Genomic DNA, 22,054 nt, shown 5'->3' on the forward strand with positions numbered 1-22,054 from the left:
CACTTTTAGAGCTATATATGTATATTCCTCTTCAGTAAGAAAAGGTACAGTCTGCTGTAGTCAGGGATTAAAGCAAGGAAAATTTCTGGGCATGAAATTTGTTCGTTAGGAGAAAGAATGGAGGGAAGGAGGGTTCACGAAATAAAGAAATTAATTAATTGAAAATGAAAACAAGACAAACGTAAACAAGACATTTTTAGGCGACCAAAATGTTATAATTAACTTTCATGAACTGAAAACACACTGTGAAATGGTCGAAGTTCTTAGACAAAAACAGAGACAGCACCCAAAAACAAGTTCACGGCCACTTCATCTATTTTACTGTAAAGTGGACCATAATTTGCAAAATGAACATCATGCTGTATTGAAGAAGACCTGAAACTAGCGATTGAGACCATAAACTCATTAGGAAACCGTTTACTGAGTTAATATATCAAGTGAGAAGTAGGGTCATTTTCTCACAGACTTCTATACAATCGACTTTTTTTTGCAACCAGTGGAGTCGCCCCCTGCTGGCCATTAGAAAGAATGCAGATTTAAGGCACTTCCGCATTGACTTCACTTTTCAGCCCCAGAGGTTAGCGCTTGGTTGACCCTCGTCTGATCTCTGTTTTTATTTAGTGGTTTCTTTTTCTCTCTCTTCTCCTCTAATGTCCTCCTCCTCCTTCTTTTGGCTTGTTTTGTAGCATGCTGTATGCCATTGTAACGTAACGTAACATACCTCTACATGGCTCTTGGAGGGAGGAACTGAGACACGTAGTAGAAACTGGATGACCCATGTTTGTACAGAGTCGCTGTGATTGGCTAGTTACGTGCTAGCAAAGCCCGATTGGTTGTTTGATTCAGACCGAGTACAGTTAAAAAAAAACTAAATACAAGGGGGCGGGCGCCCACACACACACATTTTTTTTAAAGAAACCCATCAATTAAATATTATTAGTGACATGCAATGGTCAAAATTAGGTATTTCAAATAAAATTATAATGAGAATAATATTGCTTACTTCAGCTTTAAATATATACTCTAGCCTCTAGCAATAGAGGCCTTTCACGCTAGTGTTTACTCTACCACTGCGCAGAAATTTGTAATTTTCTTTAAAATGTCATTAACAATGGTTACACGCTGCCATGTTGGAAGAAAGAGGTCACAAACATTCCATGCAAGGCCTCTATTGCTAACACTCCTCCATGCCAAGGACCCCTACACTTGAGGTGTATTTGTGAACGAAATAGTGTCCGGGGACTCCTAGAGCCCATTTGAGAACCACTGCCCTGTCAACTATCAAGTGTTGATAACACTTTGAACAAAACTTTTGACTTACTGGAAGAACAGTTGTATCAGAACAACAGGAAATTATTTACTAACTGCTGTTAATCGGAACTATTCCTTTAAGTCGAGTGCAATGTTGTCAGGCCAAGGACGAGATGTTTTGCGTGAACGCAGGACTATGTTGGAGGTCAGAAGTCCAGGTCAGGGCCAAAGGTTAAGTCTGGATTCCTTTCCAACATTTACTAAATACTCAGAGTCTCAAGGCACTCAAATAATTCACTGGAGATGGTCACAGTTCAATGCAATAGACTTTATTTCTTTCACAAAAAGTATACCCGAGAGGTCCTGGAACAAACTGCTTTTCAGAGCCCCCTGCATCGTCTTTTATAGCCCACAATGTCCCTTCTGTTCATTCAACACTACGTCATTAATGCAATTGACTACGTCAACTACAAGGACACACAGATGCACCTCTATGTAAACTTTCCCAGTGTATTCAATGCTGGTTGTTTCGGTAGCCCCACATGAAGACTACACTGATGGAATAGAGGATTCCTCTGATGAGACATCAGAAGTCTAGTAGATTGAGTACGAAAGGGTCTCATTGGAAGGAGGATCCACCTACTCTGGGCAGAGTAAAAACCCACAACACTCTGAGGAGCTGCCCAGGGCCTGTATGAGGTTCAAGCATCGCTTCACCGAAAGACACTATTTATATGTTTATCACAGAGAACATCATCAAGGAGGTCAAAAGAGGAAATTGATCTATTCTTCTTTGCTGTTGAAACAGAGACAAGGGCATTAAAAGCCATATCATAGAGGTTAAATCTGGTCACTGCTATGCAGGGTGGAAAATTACCTTTTAGTGTTGTTGCACTGTTTGAGACAGGAGTGCATCAGCCATCTACTGCTGTTGAAAACAAAATAAAGGTTATTACACATCTTAAAGCTCAAATGTTTACAAGAAAAATGACATCCCTGATGGCAAGTAGGATAGGCGCCATGCTGCCTTCAAATGGAACTTGTGAGCTTGTGGTTACGACATGGGAAGTCGTGTACACGATATGCTTGGCGTTCAAGTGGTAAGTCATGAGAACACCGCTGCTAGGCAACAGCAACATGGATGCCAAAAGACTCCTTGTGGTTCTCTTGTCATTCTTCGCTTCTTTCCAAGAAAGGTTGACTTACTTTGTATTTCAACACCATGCGGAGGAACATGAAATGAGATTTACAAACTTACCATCCACCGAAAAATGAACTTCCATGGTCTGAAAACGCCAGCCAATACGCCACAACTAGTGTTCCACTAACAAGGATGTGTCTACCACTAGAGGGTGGCGTTCACATGGACTCTTCTTGTGAAGGCGGTAAACACGACCCCATTTGAAGGCAGCGACTGTATGAACAGAGAGAACGAGCAAGCGCTCACTGACATCTAATAGATTTATAGGCTGCATCTGAAATAATGGTGTGTGGGATCACGACTCAAACTAAAAATTGCAACATCTTGTCATTTAGCATTAGCAATGTGGCTCTTAAACTTAGGCTAATTAGCAAAACATTTAATCCACCTGTAAAATGTCACCTCTCACCCCAAATGCAGTATAGGGTTAGAGTTAGTATAATACAATAATACAATCCAATAGTATAATATAATATAATAATACAACACAATAGTATGATATAATAATACAATACCACAATACAATACTATAATTCACATGTTGCTGAAAAGTGTGAGATGGAGAGGCAAGACAGAGAACTACTTTGACTCTTACCTAGTTGCTCTAGAGCGCAATAATTTTATGTTTACATATGACTGCACTATAAACCTATATCTGAACATCGGTTGTTGATTATTTTATATTAATAAGTAAATCTGAACAGATGTTGTGCGCAGGAATGATGAATATTGTGTGGTTGTGCTTAGCTCTGATTTCAACCTAAGCATTGGTGAAATTCTTGCAAGACAGTTATTCACAAAACATGTCAGTATATAGAATAATTTTTAAAGTTGAAGACTGCATGCTGAGATGAAGTTGCTACCTGACATCGGTTCACTTTCATTTTGGCTTTATATTTCACCATGTACTAGAAGGAGTGTTGTAATGACTGGCCAAGGTTGCCATGAAATGTGTCTACTTTTTGTTGTTTAAATGGTAAATGGCTACATTTATATACCCAGCAAAAAATTTACACGTTCAAAAAAAGTTGAAACGACGTCTAAACCTAGACCTCATCGTCAGGGTGTTGAAACATACTGTATAGCCAAAAAGAAGGTTGAACCTACGTCAGGTCACAACGTGCAGTCTTCAACTTTGAAAAATGATCCATTTTCTATATCATGACATGTTTTGTGAATAACAGTTTAAACAAAGGTACTTTAATAATAAAAAACATAGGGTTTCTTGTGTAGCAAGAATATGGCTGTATATGTATGTATATAACCATATTCTTGCTACACAAACACACAAGAATATTTGCCTTAGACATATAATTATCTGCCCGTGCCAGAATTCCAGCACCGTGCCGGAGAACTTTAAGCCTTGCATTCGTGTTACTTCAAATTTCAGGTAAAGCATGACCTTAACTTAACTGTAACTGTGGCTGAAATTACTGTATGACATTTCATTGTGTGAAGCAGGATTGAGCTATAAAATGTATCACACATGGTGGTCAACAACATATACCTTCTCAAGTTTCTGGTTCTTTTAGAACTTCAAATGTGGCCTCATCCTCTTTGCCTCCACTGGCATTGAACACCACGCAGGTATATTTGGAGAAAACCGATCCTTGCAGCAAACTCAGCTTGCTAGAGAGGTGAAACAGACCACTTTCTGTCAGCTTGGCCTCCATTTTAGAGCTCTTTGTCCAGTCTTTGTTGTCCTGATCAAACCAGCGAAGTTGACCTTTTGGGTAGCCACCATTAGACTCACACGTCAGGTACAATCTGTATTTGGAGTGTGGATTGTATAGTTGGTACGTTGTATTTGGCTGCAAAGAGAAAACAGAAAACAAAAATTAAGCTAAGCATTGTTCATGGAAATGTAGATGTTTGCATTTGCTTTCAAGCAGAGCCACTACTGCTTACAGTGTCAGTGTAAAGCAAATTACTACCATACTGCCTTACTACAAATTAACATGTTGTAATGTTATTTGTCCAATAGATGGCAGGATTGAGATCTATTTCAGGTTTGCAAGATCTGAATTCTGCCATATTCATCTTAAATCTGGGTCAATGTGATCTGATATCATAATAAGGGATATATCTTATGTACTGATATAAAAAAAACAAGATCAGCCTCATACCAATTAGCAGCAATAGTGATAAGACACTTGATCCAGAGTTAAAGGCTTTAAAAAAAGGTTTGAAAGTATCACAGATAACCATTGCTCACCATTAATCAGTTACACAGTATCTGTTACTGAATCTTGTTGGGGAAAAAAGTCTGGAATAAAAAAAATCAAATGTGAGCATACTTCTGAAGCTTTTAGCAGTTTTATGCACAGATGAGACCATTTTCAAGAAAGAGAAAGTGAAGAGAAAGAGGAATGAGAATGATTGTAATCTTACTATTAACAGATTAAAGAACACTGAAAGATCCTGTGTGGTGATACACTGCTCTTGTCCAATGAGCTCATCAGCAAGAAGGAAAAATGGAAAGCAGCCAATACATCACAACTTAAAAACAGCCACCAACTGAGGGAGGAGCACTAAGATACAGAATCTCAACATCTCAAGTCTAGAGATGTTAATGTTTTGCAGACGGCAAATTAAGATTTACATAACAGTAATTTAAAAAATAATTCACATGGTTCTGTTTTTCAATTCAAACTTTGTTTTACTGTATTAAAAAAATCACAGATTACAGTTTATACAATTTATATTTATCATAAAACACAAATACAAAGTAATTAAAATGTCAGGACTGTCTGTAGTCCAGTGTTTTCATTTTGACAGAGACAGCAGTTAAAGTATGTCCAAACATAGGGTGTCTCCGGGTCTCTGTAAAGAAAATGATGAATGAATGAAAACGACACTCACTCATACAAAATACTGTATGACATCACCTGTTAGTGGTGGCTACGACAATATTTTAAGGTTCTTACTGGTTGCGTGATCAAATATTATTTGATGTTTGAAAGTATTTCCATTTTGAGATTTTTGCATTATACACTACATACTGTACATTTTATTTCACTACATTTAGATGCCAGCTGTAGTTGGTAGAGTATTAGCTGCGAGCCCCATTTGTGTGAGCATTCAAATGGGAAGCAGAGCTCCAGATTATGCTGCAGGAGTTATTTTTTAGAAGTTTTTTTGATGTTGACACTGTTAAAAAGGTTTGTTGCCAACAGCCATCAAGAGGCTCTCATTTCAGACAGTCCAGGCATGATGGACTTCTGATACCATGTAGGCTACAGAAGGTTATCCAAGCCTTGGCTGGCTTGCTTTAGCAATGTAAACGTCTGTTTTCCACACCAATAAAGCCCCACTGAATTGAATTGAACTGATACTTTATATGCTGCGGTATAGTCACATTTTGGCAGGGAAGGAGGTAAATCTAACAAGGCTGTTAGCTTAACATGATGTTTAGTTATGGCAACACCTGATAATAAATCCTGAGGCCCCTTCTAGTAGATTGGCTCCTTTTTGGGCATTTATTGTTTCCATTTATATAGTGCTTACATGCATTTCTCAAAATAAATGTGTGCATAATACATACACTGCAAAACTCGTAGTTAACTGCTGCTTAGTTTTCTTGCATCCTAACAGGCGCTGTCGAGCTGGAGAAACACACAAGACGTCTCACTCCACGCCATTCTCCCGGTACCAGAAATGTCCTCCAGCTAACCAACCAACGGAGAAAAGTCCGTAAAATATTAAGATCTCGGTCTGTATTTTAAGTCACAATTTGTGATTACATTTCTTACTTTAGAAAAAACGGCAACAGCTCTCACTTGCGGGGCGAGTAGAAGGGCTACTTTATACGTGCTTCTTTAACAATATACGATCTTTGCTCGCCCTCACAGTCAGCTGAATCGGAGGGGCGTGGCGGAAAGCATGCTTGCTAGCGCCGCTAGTGCTGTTGCAACAACAGTCAAGTTTGTGTGTAGATTAGCCGGCTGAACACATAAAAAGCAGCACTGTCTGACTTGACTGTGACTGGCAGGTGGAATATAGTAAAAAACACCTTGTTAGTATCCCGGATATCTAACGGCTACTACAGATATCTAACGGCGTACCGTCTGTTCTGAACCAGCGTAAACCGGAGCTGAAATGCGAACGTAGCCGTTAGCAGGCGAGCCAGGCCGAGGAGAGCTGGCTGGCTGTATCCTCCACCCAGACAGGAGCATAAATGTTTCACACATACCAGTTTACAGAGCTTGTCGACGCTGGACAGGATGCGCAAGGACGTGAGGATATTATTAGTGGGAGAGCGTAAGTAAAGCTGTCATCATTTACAGTGTGTTGGTCAGCAGTGATTGTCTGCAGCGTCAGCCTTTAGTCTGCACTGATGCTGACAACCGGACCAGAGTCTCATGATGATGGTGTTCATTTCAGTCCATTCGTCCCTTTTTGTTTCGCTTGTGACATGTGTGTTGTTCTGTTTTAAATTGTCTGTCTGTAACTAACTCTTGTTGCTGCATATCTTGGCCACGACACTCAAACAACGACAAAATGAATAATTAAAATAAATAAAAATACCCTGTAGCTACTATAGCTTTTTAAAACAGTGCGTAGATATTTTATGATCCCATTATTTCCACAACTTAATTGCATGTTGCACATTGACTAGACTGGCTTTAAATTGATGTTGAGGTCTCAGCCCAGAGCAAGACAGATAAGATACATTGCAAGCTGAGTGTCCCACGTTTTCCTGAACAGAACATTGAAATCACTACAGTTTGCAGAGATACTCTTTATAACAGCAAAGCCAAAGAAATAGATACTGTTTTTTCTGTCGTTTTCTCTGGTCTTTGAATTCCTGGAATATCATGAAATTTCGGGAAGTGAACTCCAGACAGATAGAGGGTTTTATTTTCCAGAATCTACCTTCTTCACGCTGTGTGTACTTCTCCACAGGAAGTCCAGCTGTTTTGGAAATGTAGGTTGTTTTTAGGTTATTAACAGAGCAGTTAGGAATGTAGTTTATTGAGGGTCTCTGGCTTTGTAATAGGAAGTCATGGAGAAGTTTTAAAACGGAGCTAGGATGAAAGCTGCAATTCATAAATCGCACACACCCATTAAAAATTGCCCTGTGGTGTTTTGTAATGTCCATAATGTGAAATCTGTGTCCCAGTCACATGGCCTCAATGTGAAGCTCAATGACAATTATTTTCATGTTAGATTAATAAATGATGTCCTTACAACTAAAATATTAATATGAATTCTAATGAGTGCATGCTAAGATCCACCAAAGAGTCTGTCTCATTTGTACTGAACTCTCGCTCCTCGTCTCTTCCTCCCTCGACAGCCAAAGTGGGGAAGACATCTCTCATCATGTCCCTGGTCAGCGAGGAGTTCCCAGATGTGGTATGGATAAATAATTATTGTGTCAGATGTTGGAAGCCCTGTAACCAGTTGCAAACATGTCTGCGTAAGTGATAGCCAAGTTGTGTTCATCCTAGGTTCCCTACCGAGCTGAGGAAATCACCATACCTGCAGATGTCACACCAGAGAGAGTTCCCACACACATTGTGGACTATTCAGGTACTTTAAGCCCATGGCTGTTTCTTTCTTTGACTCTGCAATGACAAATGTTGCCATCTAACGGTTTTTAGATTTAACTGCATTACAGTTTGGTAACCTTTTGTTGTGAAATCGTAAATATACGCAGTTGTGTCTTCAAATTGAGAAAGAAGACCACTCTACTGGTTGTAACTGTAGCACACTTGTCTGTCTTCTTCAGATGCAGAGCAGACAGATGAGCAGTTGTTTCAGGAGATCTCCAAGGTCAGTCAGTGCATTACGCTTTTCTGTTAACTTGGAGATAAGTGCTGAGTTCAGGTAAAAGCCTAATGGACGTCTGTGTTCGTCTCTCTCATAGGCAAATGTGATTTGCATTGTCTACTCTGTCAACAACAAGACATCCATAGAAAAGGTGAGTTACCTCTGCTGCTAGCATTTCCATAATTTGTTTATATAGCATTTAAACAGTATAACTTATCAGACTGTCAGTGTGACTGTGTCAGTGTGACACTTTAATTAGGAGTTGTCTCTCAAAATAGTGACAGTGATTCACGTTTTTATCTTTTCTACCTTTTGTTTTCCATAGGTGACCAGCCACTGGATCCCCCTCATTACTGAGAACACAGACAAGGACAGCAGGTGTGAACTTGTATAAAGATAGTCCAGAGTTTTCTTTGTCAGCTCAGTTTTGTACAATTAATATATGGGGCGAAGAGGGTGCCCATTTGTCTAAGAGCATGTCCCAGCACAGCCAGTTCCTGTCGCACGATCGACTCAATGGAAAGTTTGCAAAAAAACATTTTCTGTAGCAAGAGGCCAGCCACGGAGCCCTTCTACTGGTGTTTGAAGTGATGACCCATTGTCACAGCGTGGAAAATGTCTCTCAAATGCTTCTCTGTAAGCAGGGAGCAGTAGTGGAAGAGCAGCATTTTCCATGAGCAGATTTGGCCTTATTAAATCTTTGTACTGTGAGATTTTCACTGCGAAATGAGTCACTGATTTTCTGGGAGAGAAAATACCAAAATACATAAAAAGAAAAGTACTCTTTTGCATAAAATGTATATCATGGAGTTACATCTGTTAAATTGTATGTTATTTATTAGTGTAAATTAAATTTTGTGTGTGTGTGTGCGTGTGTGTGTTGGTGTGTCCAGGGTTCCTCTGATCCTGGTGGGGAACAAGTCGGACCTGGTGGAACACAGCAGCATGGAGACCATACTGCCCATTATGAACCAGTACAGTGAGATAGAGACTTGTGTTGAGGTGAGAGGGGAACAAAACATTATCATGTAATCTTTTTTTGTTTTGCCTGATAAATACTTCCATATTCGAGTAATGCAGTAGCAATGCTATTGATTCAGACGACAGACGGACACAGATGTGTTGCCCAGTGCACGGGGTCAAAAGGGACATAAACTCGCAAGGAAATCAATATTTCCTTCTATCGCCCGCTCATTAAACAGAACATAAAGAAGGGGAAGAAACCTGACAGCAGTTCAACAATAACTGTTGGGTGGAAACTGTCAACTTATAGGAACCAAGAGGAAAAGCATTGTTTTTAGGTTAACATCCAGACATGTTTTAGTTTATCTGCAGTGCTTTTAAGGGTTTTATCAGTGCATTAAGTTGATATAAGAACATTAAAATATGGTTTTCACATGATGACAATATAGAAACAGAATGTCTACAGAATAGAAATGGCCTGAATATCGTTTCTTGTCATTTACAATGACATCTACAAGTAAAGCCCTTTACAGCCTTTGCTCTTACACATTAATGTTTCTGATCTTCACTATCAACCAAACATAACATGTGCTTCTCCTGTGTGTCAATTTGTCAGTTACATAGATTGTTCTCTTAGCTCGTATACATTAACCTAATTGACCATTTTCAGAATCAGAATCAGAAATACTTTATTGATCCCCGAGGGGAAACTCTTTTGCTACAGCAGCTCACTATCACGTCAGTGCACACAGGAATAGAAGTACTAAGCAAAAATATAATAAATATAATACACTATAATACAGGTCAGAAAATAAATTAAGTACCAAGTGGGTATAAGTATAAAATAAAATAAGTGTGAAGTACAAAGTGGGTTTACCGGTTGATGATGATAATATGGTATAAGTTAATAGTGCATGAACTGTCAAGTTAAGTGTAGCTTATTAAGATTATAATGAGACGGAGGATATTGCACAGCAATAATAGAGGTATGAATAAATATCAATAAATAGGGTATATTTTGTCAATAATATTGCTATTGCTGCCCTTTTTTATGCTTTCCATGGTGGATGTCTTTATTTTTTGCACAATTACTACATACAGGGTTTATAACGAGGAAGCCAAGCAATTGTAAATGTGTTAAATTTATGTTTGTTTTTTTTTAAACTGGCACAAAGTTTTAAGTGATAGTAGGAACGGCAGTACAAGAGGACCTGATACTTGACACCGGCCATGAGCTTAACTCAAACCCACAACATGAGGACCACCGTACGTGGCACGTGTCTGAGTGCGATGAACACGCTCCTGATGTGTGAGAACTCTGCTGTTTTGCTTCTGTTTGTGCTGAGTTCACTGTCTGTTGCGTTGCTCTTCAACACTGATTACCATCTCTTAACAGGGCAGCGCCTTTCTTTTTTCAGACTGCTTAATTAGACCAGGTGTGTTGCTCAGACAGATCCTGTGTGTTAATACCCTGTCTGGCCCTGACTTAGCTCACACACACACATATACAGTATATACAGGCATACACACACAGGTAGGTAAACAGGGATGGCCCTACTTTGCCAGGTCACTGTTAGCATCACAGTGTCACTGCTGATACTTGATCATGTCAAGTAGTGCCACGCTGAATTATCACGGGATTGCAAAGGCGCTACAGTTTCTATATGCTACAAGGCTATACACAGGGTGTTATCGAGCGGCACTGCAGTGTTGAAAAACAGTATACACGTATGTATAACCAAACTCCCTTCTTCCGTCTTGTTGCTGTTTATAGTGTTCAGCGAAGAACCTGAAGAACATCTCAGAGCTGTTCTACTATGCCCAAAAGGCAGTTCTGCACCCCACAGGTCCCCTCTACTGTCCAGAGAAAAAAGATGTAAGAGCAGAAATATAGTGTGTGAATTCTGAACCACTGTTTTTGTGATCCAGTGCAGCTTGTTTTAAATCCTGTATTTTAAAATCTCTGTGAATTTAGAGTTGAGAGAGTTATTCAATGCAGTATTTGCATGTTTTAGTTTCATCTTTTAAGCCCACAATTCTGTCTGAAAACTGAATATGTCACTTTTGGGTTTAAACAGAATTTTAAGGTGAATGACAAAATTATTATTATTTTCTTAAGTAACTTTTGATTTGCCTCTTTGTCTCCCAGATGAAGCCACTTTGCGTAAAAGCCCTGACTCGAATCTTCAAAGTGTCTGACTTAGACAATGATGGGATTCTCAATGATCATGAGCTCAACTTCTTCCAGGTAAGTCAACTGATGACTGTCGTAGCATATATGGGTTTAGGAAAAAGTACAATTTGCACAGGACCTTTTCTTTTTGTTGCTAGTTTTGACAACAGTGTTGTTTTTGTGTGACTGCTCACAGCGGACATGCTTCAACACCCCACTAGAGCCTCAGGCGTTGGAGGATGTAAAAAATGTGGTGAGGAAGAATTTGAGTGATGGAGTGTGTGACAATGGACTCACTCTGAAAGGTAGGAATAGATGGACCGGCCTCCTCCTCGTGTCTATTTACACACACATCTCTGTGACATGATTCCCGAATGTGTTGTTTGGTATTTCTGTGATATTCCTCTGCAGGCTTCCTGTTCCTACACACCCTGTTCATCCAGCGAGGTCGACATGAAACAACGTGGACAGTGCTGAGGAGGTTTGGATACGACGACGACCTGGAGTTAAATCAGGACTACCTCTTCCCTCCGTGAGTCTCAGTCTTGTTGTTTTAGACACCCACCACCAACTCAGTCCTGTGTGCACAGAGCTCTGCCTTTCTTAAAACCTGTTTCATTCTTATTACATTCAAATGTACTGCAAAAGTTTTTTTTCTTCTTTGTGATTCATCAAATTATTTCCCTCACTGTGTGCATGAGGGATACATGTATTTGTGCACACTTTTCTCTTTTTTTTTTTTTTGTAACAATGTTCTCTTTTTGGTTCAGTTTAACCCTTTGAACTCTGCCATAGAAATGGTCCACCAGTGCCTACATTGGTATTTTTGCTTGTTGTCATGTCATTTCTTGGAGTATCTTCAAATGTTTCATATCCCTAAAATCTGTACAACCTACATTTAAAGGTTATGTAAGTCAATAAACCATAATAATTAATAAAACATAACAACATGCACATTTCACCTACTACTATGTCTACTGAGGCCTACTGAGCCTCTTTTATAAGTGAACTGTAATATTTATCCTCTTATTTAATCTTTGTAGTAATGTTTATCTTATGTTCTGCCCAGGCTCACTGACTATAACATTTCACTCTCTCTAGGTTGAAAATTCCTCCAGACTGCACCACAGAGCTCAACCACAATGCCTACCTCTTCCTCCAGAGCGTCTTTGACAAACATGACAAGGTACAATCCTGTACACCTGGATCTGTATTTACTTTGGCCTCTGCCCTGGAGAGGCACTTACAGGAAGCTGCTCAGTACCCAGCACCGCACAACACCAAAATACACTGCCACAGGCAACGCTGACCACCTGCTGAGGCGTGATTTAACTTCTTGTCACCGAGGAGGGATTGACAGGAAGAATTAGCCGCAAGGTTAGAATGAAAGTCAAAGAGTGAAAGTGTCAGCTTGCGCCATGATCTGCTTTCTGTCGCAGAGATTAGTGTCCAACTGTGAAAAGTGTGCTTCAGTCATGTTTGTTTTCTCAGGTAGAAATGAAAGGCAGCAAACTAAGTGTATTATTTTCTTGAAATCAACTGAGCAAGGGCAATTCTTTCAGTTTTCTTTAGTTCACCATCCTGAACAGTAACCAACCTTTGTGTCTATCAGGACCGTGACTGTGCCTTGTCACCAGAGGAGCTGGGGGACCTGTTTGAGGTTTTTCCCTACATGCCCTGGGGTCCAGATGTCAATAATACAGTTTGCACTAATGACCAGGGCTGGATCACCTACCAGGGATATCTCTCCCAGTGGACGTAAGTGGCCATTAATTAAGTCATGTCAAGTCAAATAATTAAGTTAAAAGTCAATTAAAGCCACTGTGTAGAATTCGAATATTTCTGACTTTGGCGGTAAAGCAATTATTACCCCTGGTGGTAGTATCTAAAAAGATGTTGTGTCTGACATGCGGACACTGAGCTGAATGGGCTGAAAAGCCGATTTTATTTCTCAACAAACCAAATCTTTGAGTGCTTGGTCAGATTCTTAATCTTGTTTACTTAACCTTTCAATAGATATTTCCTCATATAACCAACAATTTTGCTTTCTCAGACTGTATTTTATTAAGACAAAATGAAAGTCTGATGTATTTGGCTTATTTTGTTGAATAGAAAAAAAAACTTTTTACATTCCTCACCTTGTTTTCTTCTTAAAACTGAAACTCAGGTATCATATTGGCACCGGTATTGAAAATTGGTCAAACAATACCCACCAGAAGATGCTTTAATCACATAAACATTCTACACATAGTGGCTTTCCATAAAATGTATTATTTAATAATTAACTAATTCAGTTGTTTTCTGGAAACACCACTGTACAAGTATTTCCCTGTCTGAGTGGATATAAAATAACCACATTATCTCAGTCACGTTGGTTTCTATATTTAGTGAATCTCCCATTTAGTCTGTTCTGCTTCAACATACATTTGTTCAGGTTAACAACGTATCTGGATGTCCAACGATGCTTGGAGTATTTGGGTTACCTTGGTTACTCAATAATTGCTGAGCAAGAGTCCCAAGCAGCAGCAATTACTGGTAAGGACGTCTTTTTCCATATTTATATTTATATACATGAGCTGTAGATTTATATAAAAAGTTGATGATCACATCAGTTAATCAACACTGTCATAACAGTGGTGATGTAACAGTTCAATCTGAATGTTGCTGCTGACTGACTGACTGACTGACTGCTGGCATGTGTTGTGTACAGCAGCAGTTTAAACTGATCCTCTGATGCCCATGTGTGGTTTGCCCCCCCTGCAGTGACCAGAGATAAGAAGATTGACCTGCAGAAGAAGCAGACCCAGCGCAGCGTCTTCCGCTGTAATGTCTTTGGAGACATTGGCAGCGGCAAGAGCGGCTTCCTCCAAGCCTTCCTGGGTAGTAACCTCATGGTAAAATGGAAATAAACACCAGTAATGACACATTTTAATGCATACTTTGCCCTCACAGATATTTCATGATGTCCCAGATGTAAATTCCACCCCAGAGATGCTGCAAAAAGCAAACATTACAGTAAATAACATATATGAAAAGCATTCCACTGAAATATTCCAGGTCAGATATCTCATGTCCCCCCCCAACTTAGTCACAGATTACAGCTGTATACTATCACAACTCAAAAATCAGTATAGACTGCCATAGATTTTTCCCATTGCTGCTTGCAATCATAGTTTACAGTCATGATTCATGTCATGATCTGCTGTTACATGATGTTTCTTCTCTTCTCTCAGTGCCAAAAAATGATCAGAGAGGAACACAGATCCTACTATGCCATCAGCACAACCTATGTTTACGGCCAGGAGAAATACCTTCTTGTGAGTATCAAAGATACCTCTAATATTGCTTGAATTGCTAACATTAATTTTGCAATTATGACATTTGTGTCTTAATACAGCTTTTCTAGTGCTAAAAACAACAATTATAGTAATAACAATGGACAAATTCACTAATATTATATTTTATATTATACTGTATTCTATTTATATTAAAAACAGAATTTGCATTTATATGTACCACTATGCATTGTATGTGAGGTGGTCAACTGTGAACCATCAAGGCCAGCCCAGCCTGAGGTTGGCTGTGCTTACCTGGCTGTTTTATATAATCTTCTTATCATGTTCACCTAATGCTTTTGTCAAGCAAGTAGAAGTGCTTGACAAAAGCATTAGCACATACAGACACTCCCTCTGTGCTGGCGTCCACAATGAAACACTCGTTTCTGTCGGCTCTCACAGACAACTGGAGCACAAATGCTGTGGTGATGCTCCAGTACAGTTTAATCTTTATTGCCAGTGTGACTCATGGTGCTGCTGCTTCAGTAAAACAGCAGCATGTGCTTCTTATCATTGAACATCCTTAAGAGAAGACTCTGCTTTATTTAAGTTTTTTTTTTCTGACATATTATCAAATTCGCAGTAATCCACATCCTGTGTGTGTATATAATAAGAAGTCCTTTTGGTAAAGCAATATGCACACCCAATTGTGATTGCTGACCGAGCTACAGTGATTCCCCCCCCCCAGAAGCGGAGAGAAAAAAGTCAGACAAACTCTCCCTGCAGTTCTTTCCATCATCCATTAATTTCAGAAAATGATGGCTGTAGTAAACCAGACCACTACAGCTGGCCACAGTGAGACAGAACACTGGCAACAAATCCAACATGGGGCTAATGTTGAAACCCAGCAGTGTTTTTTTTAACTCAGCTTATCTTAGTGCATTTTAATGTTAGAGGGGCTTTTCTCCATTTATAGGTGACTGTGTTTAGCTTTATTTAATGAACCTCCTCTCCTCTCAGCTTCATGAAGTGTTCCCTGATTTCGATTACCTGTCTGATGCTGATCTGGCCTGTGACGTTGTCTGCCTGGTCTATGATGTCAGCAACCCTTACACCTTTGAATACTGTGCCAAAGTCTTCAAGGTAAAACTGTTATATCAAAAGACAAATGTTTAACCTCTGAAGGATTTGGAAAACATCTTAGCCACGATCATTCATCTCCCGCTCTCTTTATCATGTCAGCAATACTTCATGGATAGCAAGACTCCATGTATGATGATAGCAGCGAAGTCAGACCTGCCAGAGATCAAACAGATGTACGGCTGCAGTCCTCTGGAGTTCTGTAGGAGACACAAGATGCCACCTCCCCAGTCGTTCACCTGTAACACTGCAGCAGCACCCAGCAGAGACATCTACACCAAACTGACCACTATGGCCATGTACCCGTAAGTATAGAAACAATTGATCTAGACTCCTTAAACTTGCACTAGTCATTTTTGCACAAGGTGCCCCAAATGCTAGTAGAGTTGACTGATTTTAATTATCAATAATTCATTTAAATTGATGCAAGCAATGTGTATTTGGAGCTGACATTGATATCATACCCACCCAGCTCTGGTTCCCCTTTTTTAAGCAAGGACATTGTCTATTTCTTAATGATAGTAAACTACAACTGTAGTGTAACATTCTGTAACATTCTGAAGTCTCATATATTACTTCACCTGGTTACATTGGTATTCAAATGATAGGACTTGTAAAAAAATGTGTTTTTGTTTACCATATTACACTCTTTCTTATGTTTGTACACACAAAGCACAACTTTCCGGTTTAAAATGTTTATTTGGTTAATGTTTTTATAAGGTTTATTAGGTACACCTAGCTAAAACTAATGCAGTGTAATACAACAGTTCTACAATAAATCCTGCCTTCATGAAGGTTATACTGTTCAATTTTTGTTGAAACTATTTTAGAGAGGTGTTGATTGAACTCTGTGGTCATTTTGGAGGCTGAACTGTATTGCTTTATACAGATAGGTGTTTTTGTTATTTAGTCTACCCTCATTGATATACATAAATCAACAGTTTAAACAAAAACTGAACATTATAACCTTCATGAAGGTAGGATTTATACAGTTGATTAATTTAGCAAGCTGTACCTAATAAACTGGCAACCGAGTGTAAGCTAACTTGCTTTTATTATCACTTTTCTTGTTGGTAAGCCTACCAGCAAATGAATAATTATGATGTTAGGATATGATGGTTAGTACAAATTGTCAGCCACCAGAGGACAATTTTATATGCTACTTGCTCCCAATAGAGTAAAAAAGACACATGCAGTTTGGTAACTGCAGCTAAAATCTTTTAGCTTAGTCTTTTCCTTCAAAAGAGGTCTTGTTTTATAATTGGCTATGTAGCTGTTGGTGCTGGGAGATATTTTTAACACAGTCTATAGCTTTGTTTTATACATTCCCCCATGGGTCTATGGAAAATTGCACTGGTCAACTAGTCTTGTAAATCCTCAGCTATGGATCATCTAAACAAAATTCTTTTCTTCTTATGGCCTGAGGTGATGAACTAGCTCAGTGCTTGTTTGCTGCTGTTAAATAGGAAGTGTTATTTTTTAATCTAATGTTTTAATTTGTATTTCCTCTACACTGTGAGGATTTCCTGCCAATCTTGACCCAACTGCAGAAATGAGTCTGTCTGAAACAGGTGGGATAGATTGGATGCGTTTTTTTTTTCTTTTGCAGTCCACCTTATCTTTTCGTTTGCAGTTTAAATACAAAGCTGTACTTTGCATTACTTTACTCCTTGCCTCAGGATAAACCTGCTCCCAGTGGAGATGTTCCTACTCTGTGCAAGTGTCAGTATCAGACATGATGTCCTTCAGCCTATATTAATACACTTCACTGCCCTCTGGACAGGTTGCACTCAGTCTGATGCCACAGTGTTTTGCATTGTGGGTAAACAGGTTTCCCTTCTGAGCAGTAACGTTGATCTCTCCCAGAGGCTCACACTCCTGCAGTGAGCTTGTAGCGCACTGTCAACACACAGTGCCTCTCTGCACATCACACAGTTACATAATCACACACAGCAGACCAGCCACGATTTAATCCACAGCCTACATACTATTCAGAATATAGTTTAGTTTAAATGATTCACAAATTATGTTATGAAGTACAGACAAATATTTGTTAAAACCTTCTGTGGGAGAAGTAGTTTTTTTTTCCTCTTTATGAAATGTATAATTTCTGATCACAACATAAGAATGTGCTCTGAATTCAAAGAAAATATTGCATTTAGTTATTTGACAATGATTCATTCTGAACACTGTCAACTGTCAAATATAGCATCTTTCAAAACAAAGTTACAAAGTGCTTTACAATAAAAACATATAATAAAAGCAAATACGATCCAGAACTTATGATATGATAATTTAAATAATTGCAACAAATACCAAAAGCCATACAATAAAAATGAGTCATAAGAAGAGATTTAAAGGAGGATACTGTGTTTGCCTACCTGAGATAGGCAGGGAGTTCCACAGCAAAAGCCCGGTCACCTTTAGTGACAAGTTGATTCCTTCTTCCAAATAGTTTGATAACCCCATTGCATCTCCTCGAGGGATCTCATTTGAGAAAGGTTTATTGTCGTCAAAATCTATTTTCGTTGTCTTTGATGGATTCTGGCTCTCGGGTGATGAGCCGTAAACTATTCATTTCATGGCGGTGACATCTTTTAACTCTATCTTACCTTTCTTCCTCCTGTTTGTTTTATATGTAAACTGTGTGTTGGTGTTTGCCTCCCCCGTATCTCTCCTCAGCCACGCCCGGCTGCGCTGCATGTGCACTTGTAACCGGTGCACCTTCTGCTTGTGTCAGAACTTCCTCAACTCTGAGCTGCTGCAGACGGTCAGGGCCAAACTCTACGGTGTTGTACTCAGAAGGTCCTTTTTAAAAAAATCTTTTTACAACCCTCTCTTTACCTATTATCTCTCAGACTTGTCGCCATCATCACCCCAAGCTTATCCCATTCATTTCTCCTCATTTTTTGCAAAGTTGTTTTATTTTTAGGCATCGATTTCCCAGAAATTAAATTAGATTTTCACAATATACCGTTGAATAGTAAAAGTTAATTTTAGAAGAGAATAGAAAAATTTGCGAATTGATATCAGATGTTTGTTCTTAATTACTTATACATAAGTCACTTTTGTTTTCTATATTATCATGTCCTGCCACATTTCTCCTTCCCCCTTGTTTCATGCTGTTCTTTGAATTTGTCCCTTTTCCTTTAAGAAACTATTCTGACATCTTCATTTTTGTTCTGCTTTCTTTGGTATTGCTTGTGAGCTTCCTGTACTACAGTAGGATTGAATGCATGTACTTTTCTATTTTCATCTCCGTCTCATTGTCATTTGGTTGGTGTCAACTTCCTTGTTGATGTCTTATTTGCTCATGTCACTGCGCCTCAGCCGTCTCATCTGAGATGTCAGAGCTAATTTCTGGTCTTGTTGTCTCATGTCATAACTATAATCCTGCATGTCCCTCATCTATTTGACTGGCTTTTGCTTCAGCATCTCCATATTTCCAGGCTCCATCCCTGTTACATATCATACTCTTACTCTTTACTGGTTTCTCTGTTTATTTGTTGTCTCTTTATCTCTTTACTTTTTCCTGTCCTTCCCTTCAGTCTGTCTCTGTATTTATCTCTCATCGGCCTGCTTCTCTCTGTTTAACAGACACGTGAGCCAAGCTGACGTGAAGAGCTCGACCTTCTGGCTGAGAGCAAGTGTCGGAGCCACAGTGTTTGCAGTGCTGGGCTTCGCCATGTACAGAGTGCTGCTCAAACCACGGTGATCCACGGCAGCCGGGTCCAACCCAAATAGTCAGTCACAACATTAGGCTTTCCCAAATGAAATTTGTATAGAAAATCTGTCATGGTTTTGACGTTTAATGATTCCCAATTTAAAAAAAACTTTATTTTGTTTTTGCGGGGCGGCGGTGGCGGCAAATGTTCATTTTCATTCCACTGTACATTTCTCTTCTTGGGGATAAAAGAAAAAATATTTAATTTTGTACCAAAATGGCTAATTTGCTTAATCGGTTTGTCTGCAAGTATTTGCACAGTAATATATCTATATTTATATTGAAAGTGAGGGCAGGCTGCTGGGCCATGGTGAGTAACATATGAGTGAGTTATATATGTAGCTATTTTTTGGTTGCTTGTTGACTTGAACATGAACAACTTGGTGTCAGTTGTAATAGGGATTGTGATATGTGAGGTATGCAATAGCATTGATGCTTTTATTAGACTGAACAATATGTAAATAGTGTATATATTATAGTAGACTGTACATTTGTTTGTCTTTGTCCAAAAGGGTCTAATTCATACTCAAAACAATGAATGCAAAGGTATTAGTTTAACAGCCTGGTCATGAACTCGCACAAACATTAGCATTGATTATTCACACTGATAGATATTGGTTTGCTTTTCAAGGCCAAACACTTGGATGCACACTTAAAAAAAAAAAAAAAAAGCTGGTCAGTGTTTTATGTGTGGAATGGTCTGCTGCTCTCTGTCATGTCTTCCCTTGTTGGTCACTTTATTTGTCAGCTCGTGCGTGCGTGTGTGTGCTAAGATATTGAAAATCTGCACTCCATTCTGTACATTTTCTCTTTGCATGCTTCAGAATTTCCAATCACATTCTAGTGTTTTAAGACTTACTGTACAAAAAAACTTCTCCACATTGCTTTCCCAATAATCCAGGGATGCAGTAAAGTGTATTGACAGGAGTGCTGCTAGGAGAGTAGTCATTGTGAACTTTGACGTTTTTTTTATCCTTGTGAGCTCTCCTGATTGCAGAAGATGCAATAATATGGCCTCAGATGTTAATTTCCATGCAACTGCAATTGCATGCCACAAGGTTCAGTCTGATGTATTCACTCATCCCTGCTTTTCCAAAAGTTTACAATAAATAAATTGTCTATGTCTATTACATCTGGTGTGATGGAATTGATTCTTTTCAGTTTACCAAGAGATTTGAAGATTATTTTGTGTATTTCTGAACAGCATTAGCCACAGAAGACTCTGAGGCAGTGAAGGATTATGTGTTACTTGTAATGAACATGATGCCGACAGTATTTTTTAATCATTGAAAAGGACATTCTTTATTATGCTTTTGTATCTGATATCCCACCACATGATCAACTTTAATTTTGTCCTGTTCTGACAAGATGATTATAGTTATATTTAGCAGAAGCATATAATGATATCAGACCAGGTTTTACTGAGACACAAGAGGGCAGCATTGCTTTAAAAAAAATCACCAGTGGGAAAAACATGTCATCAAATTGAGTGGCTGCCATGTAATGTTTGTTTTAAAATCCAGTGTGAAACTGATTCAAGCCTGTTCATGTGTTTAGAGAAGTACACCAGCTTATGAGCCATTCTGCGAGAGGAGATGGACCAGGGTGAGATCATGCTGAAGTGGTCAGTTCAAGATGGGGCTTTTTTAATAATAATAACTTTGTTTTGAAAGGTGCTATTTAATAAAGTGCTTTACAATAAACAATAATAAAAGTCAATAAGAATCAAAAATATAAGAAATAAAACAAGATAAAATAATTTAATTTTTAGTTACAACAAATACCACCAGTTAAGGAAAAGCCATAAGATGAAAATGAGTTTTAAGAGATTTAAAATAGGATGAGTTTACCTGCCTGAGATCCCCAGGCACAGAGTTCTACAGCTGAGGGGCCAGGACAGCATAGGCCCTGTCACCTTTACAACAAGTTGAGATTTTGGAACCATCAGTAGGGCCCTGTCATTCAACTGCAGGACATTTTTGGACATCCAATTCTTCATTTCAGCAAGGCAGGACATAACACAGGAAACATCTGTGGTAACAGGCTTTAAAGGAACAATTGCATATCATCCGCGTAGCAATGAAAGTTGATATTATGTCTACGTATGATTTGCCCTAAGAGGGGACCCCACAAAAGAGAGGAGCACGGGGGGGGAGGAGGCATCTTCAAAGCATAACCTGTTTAACATAGTTTTTTAGACAGTTGCTTTAGACATTGTGGTCCACTGTGTCAAAGGCTGAGCTGAGGTCAAGGAGAAATGGAATACAGGCCAGTGTCAGCGATAAAGCAGCAAGTCATTAGTGACCTTGACCAAAGCAGTCTCAGTGTTGTGTAGAGAGCGGAAACCAGATAGAAATTTAAAAAAAAAATGAAGACAATTATTTTCTAAAACCTTGGATAAAAATGGCAGCTTAGGGTCTAAAATTACTTAAAACAGAGGGATCTAGAGATGGCCTCTTTAAACAGTGGCATGTTTAAAATTGGAGGGGAAAATACCAGTAGACAGAGAGCAATTAATAATGTAATAAATATCTGGACCAACTGTCTGAAATACA

At 39.0% G+C, this 22,054-nt stretch overlaps 1 protein-coding gene and 1 long non-coding RNA gene across 4 annotated transcripts; one reads left to right on the forward strand and one right to left on the reverse strand.

Annotated features, from left to right (window-relative positions):
- Positions 1–1,592: 1,592 nt before the first annotated feature.
- On the reverse strand, positions 1,593–6,899 carry LOC122872914. Of its 2 annotated transcripts, XR_006377335.1 has the most exons (7): positions 6,205–6,338; positions 5,997–6,120; positions 4,668–4,718; positions 3,960–4,263; positions 2,510–2,665; positions 2,129–2,179; positions 1,593–2,047 (listed from the first exon to the last, which is right to left on the reverse strand). It is a non-coding gene; the product is annotated as an uncharacterized LOC122872914 (long non-coding RNA). The 2 variants fall into 2 exon arrangements; XR_006377334.1 differs by lacking the exons at positions 4,668–4,718; positions 5,997–6,120; positions 6,205–6,338 and adding an exon at positions 6,645–6,899.
- On the forward strand, positions 6,349–20,629 carry rhot1b (ras homolog family member T1). 2 transcript variants are annotated; one of them, XM_044189022.1, is made up of 20 exons: positions 6,349–6,712; positions 7,749–7,807; positions 7,903–7,984; positions 8,184–8,227; positions 8,322–8,375; positions 8,550–8,602; positions 9,118–9,226; positions 10,962–11,063; positions 11,337–11,435; positions 11,557–11,665; positions 11,772–11,892; positions 12,462–12,546; positions 12,973–13,118; positions 13,795–13,895; positions 14,124–14,254; positions 14,594–14,677; positions 15,656–15,778; positions 15,878–16,080; positions 18,458–18,580; positions 19,373–20,629. In XM_044189022.1, the coding sequence occupies exons 1-20, from the start codon at positions 6,676–6,678 to the stop codon at positions 19,488–19,490; spliced, it is 1,983 nt and encodes a 660-aa protein (XP_044044957.1). In that variant the 5' UTR covers positions 6,349–6,675; the 3' UTR covers positions 19,491–20,629. The 2 variants fall into 2 exon arrangements, with proteins under 2 accessions (XP_044044957.1, XP_044044958.1); XM_044189023.1 differs by lacking the exon at positions 18,458–18,580.
- Positions 20,630–22,054: the final 1,425 nt, after the last annotated feature.

This window comes from Siniperca chuatsi, linkage group LG3 (assembly GCF_020085105.1).
Source record: "Siniperca chuatsi isolate FFG_IHB_CAS linkage group LG3, ASM2008510v1, whole genome shotgun sequence".
Lineage (NCBI taxonomy): Eukaryota > Metazoa > Chordata > Actinopteri > Centrarchiformes > Sinipercidae > Siniperca > Siniperca chuatsi.

Coding starts and splice junctions, on each gene's coding strand:
- rhot1b (XM_044189022.1), top strand. CDS start 6,676: ATGCGCAAGGACGTGAGGATATTATTAGTGGGAGAGC. Junction 9,227..10,961: donor AGATAGAGACTTGTGTTGAG/GTGAGAGGGGAA, acceptor TGCTGTTTATAG/TGTTCAGCGAAGAACCTGAA. Junction 18,581..19,372: donor TACGGTGTTGTACTCAGAAG/GTCCTTTTTAAA, acceptor TCTGTTTAACAG/ACACGTGAGCCAAGCTGACG.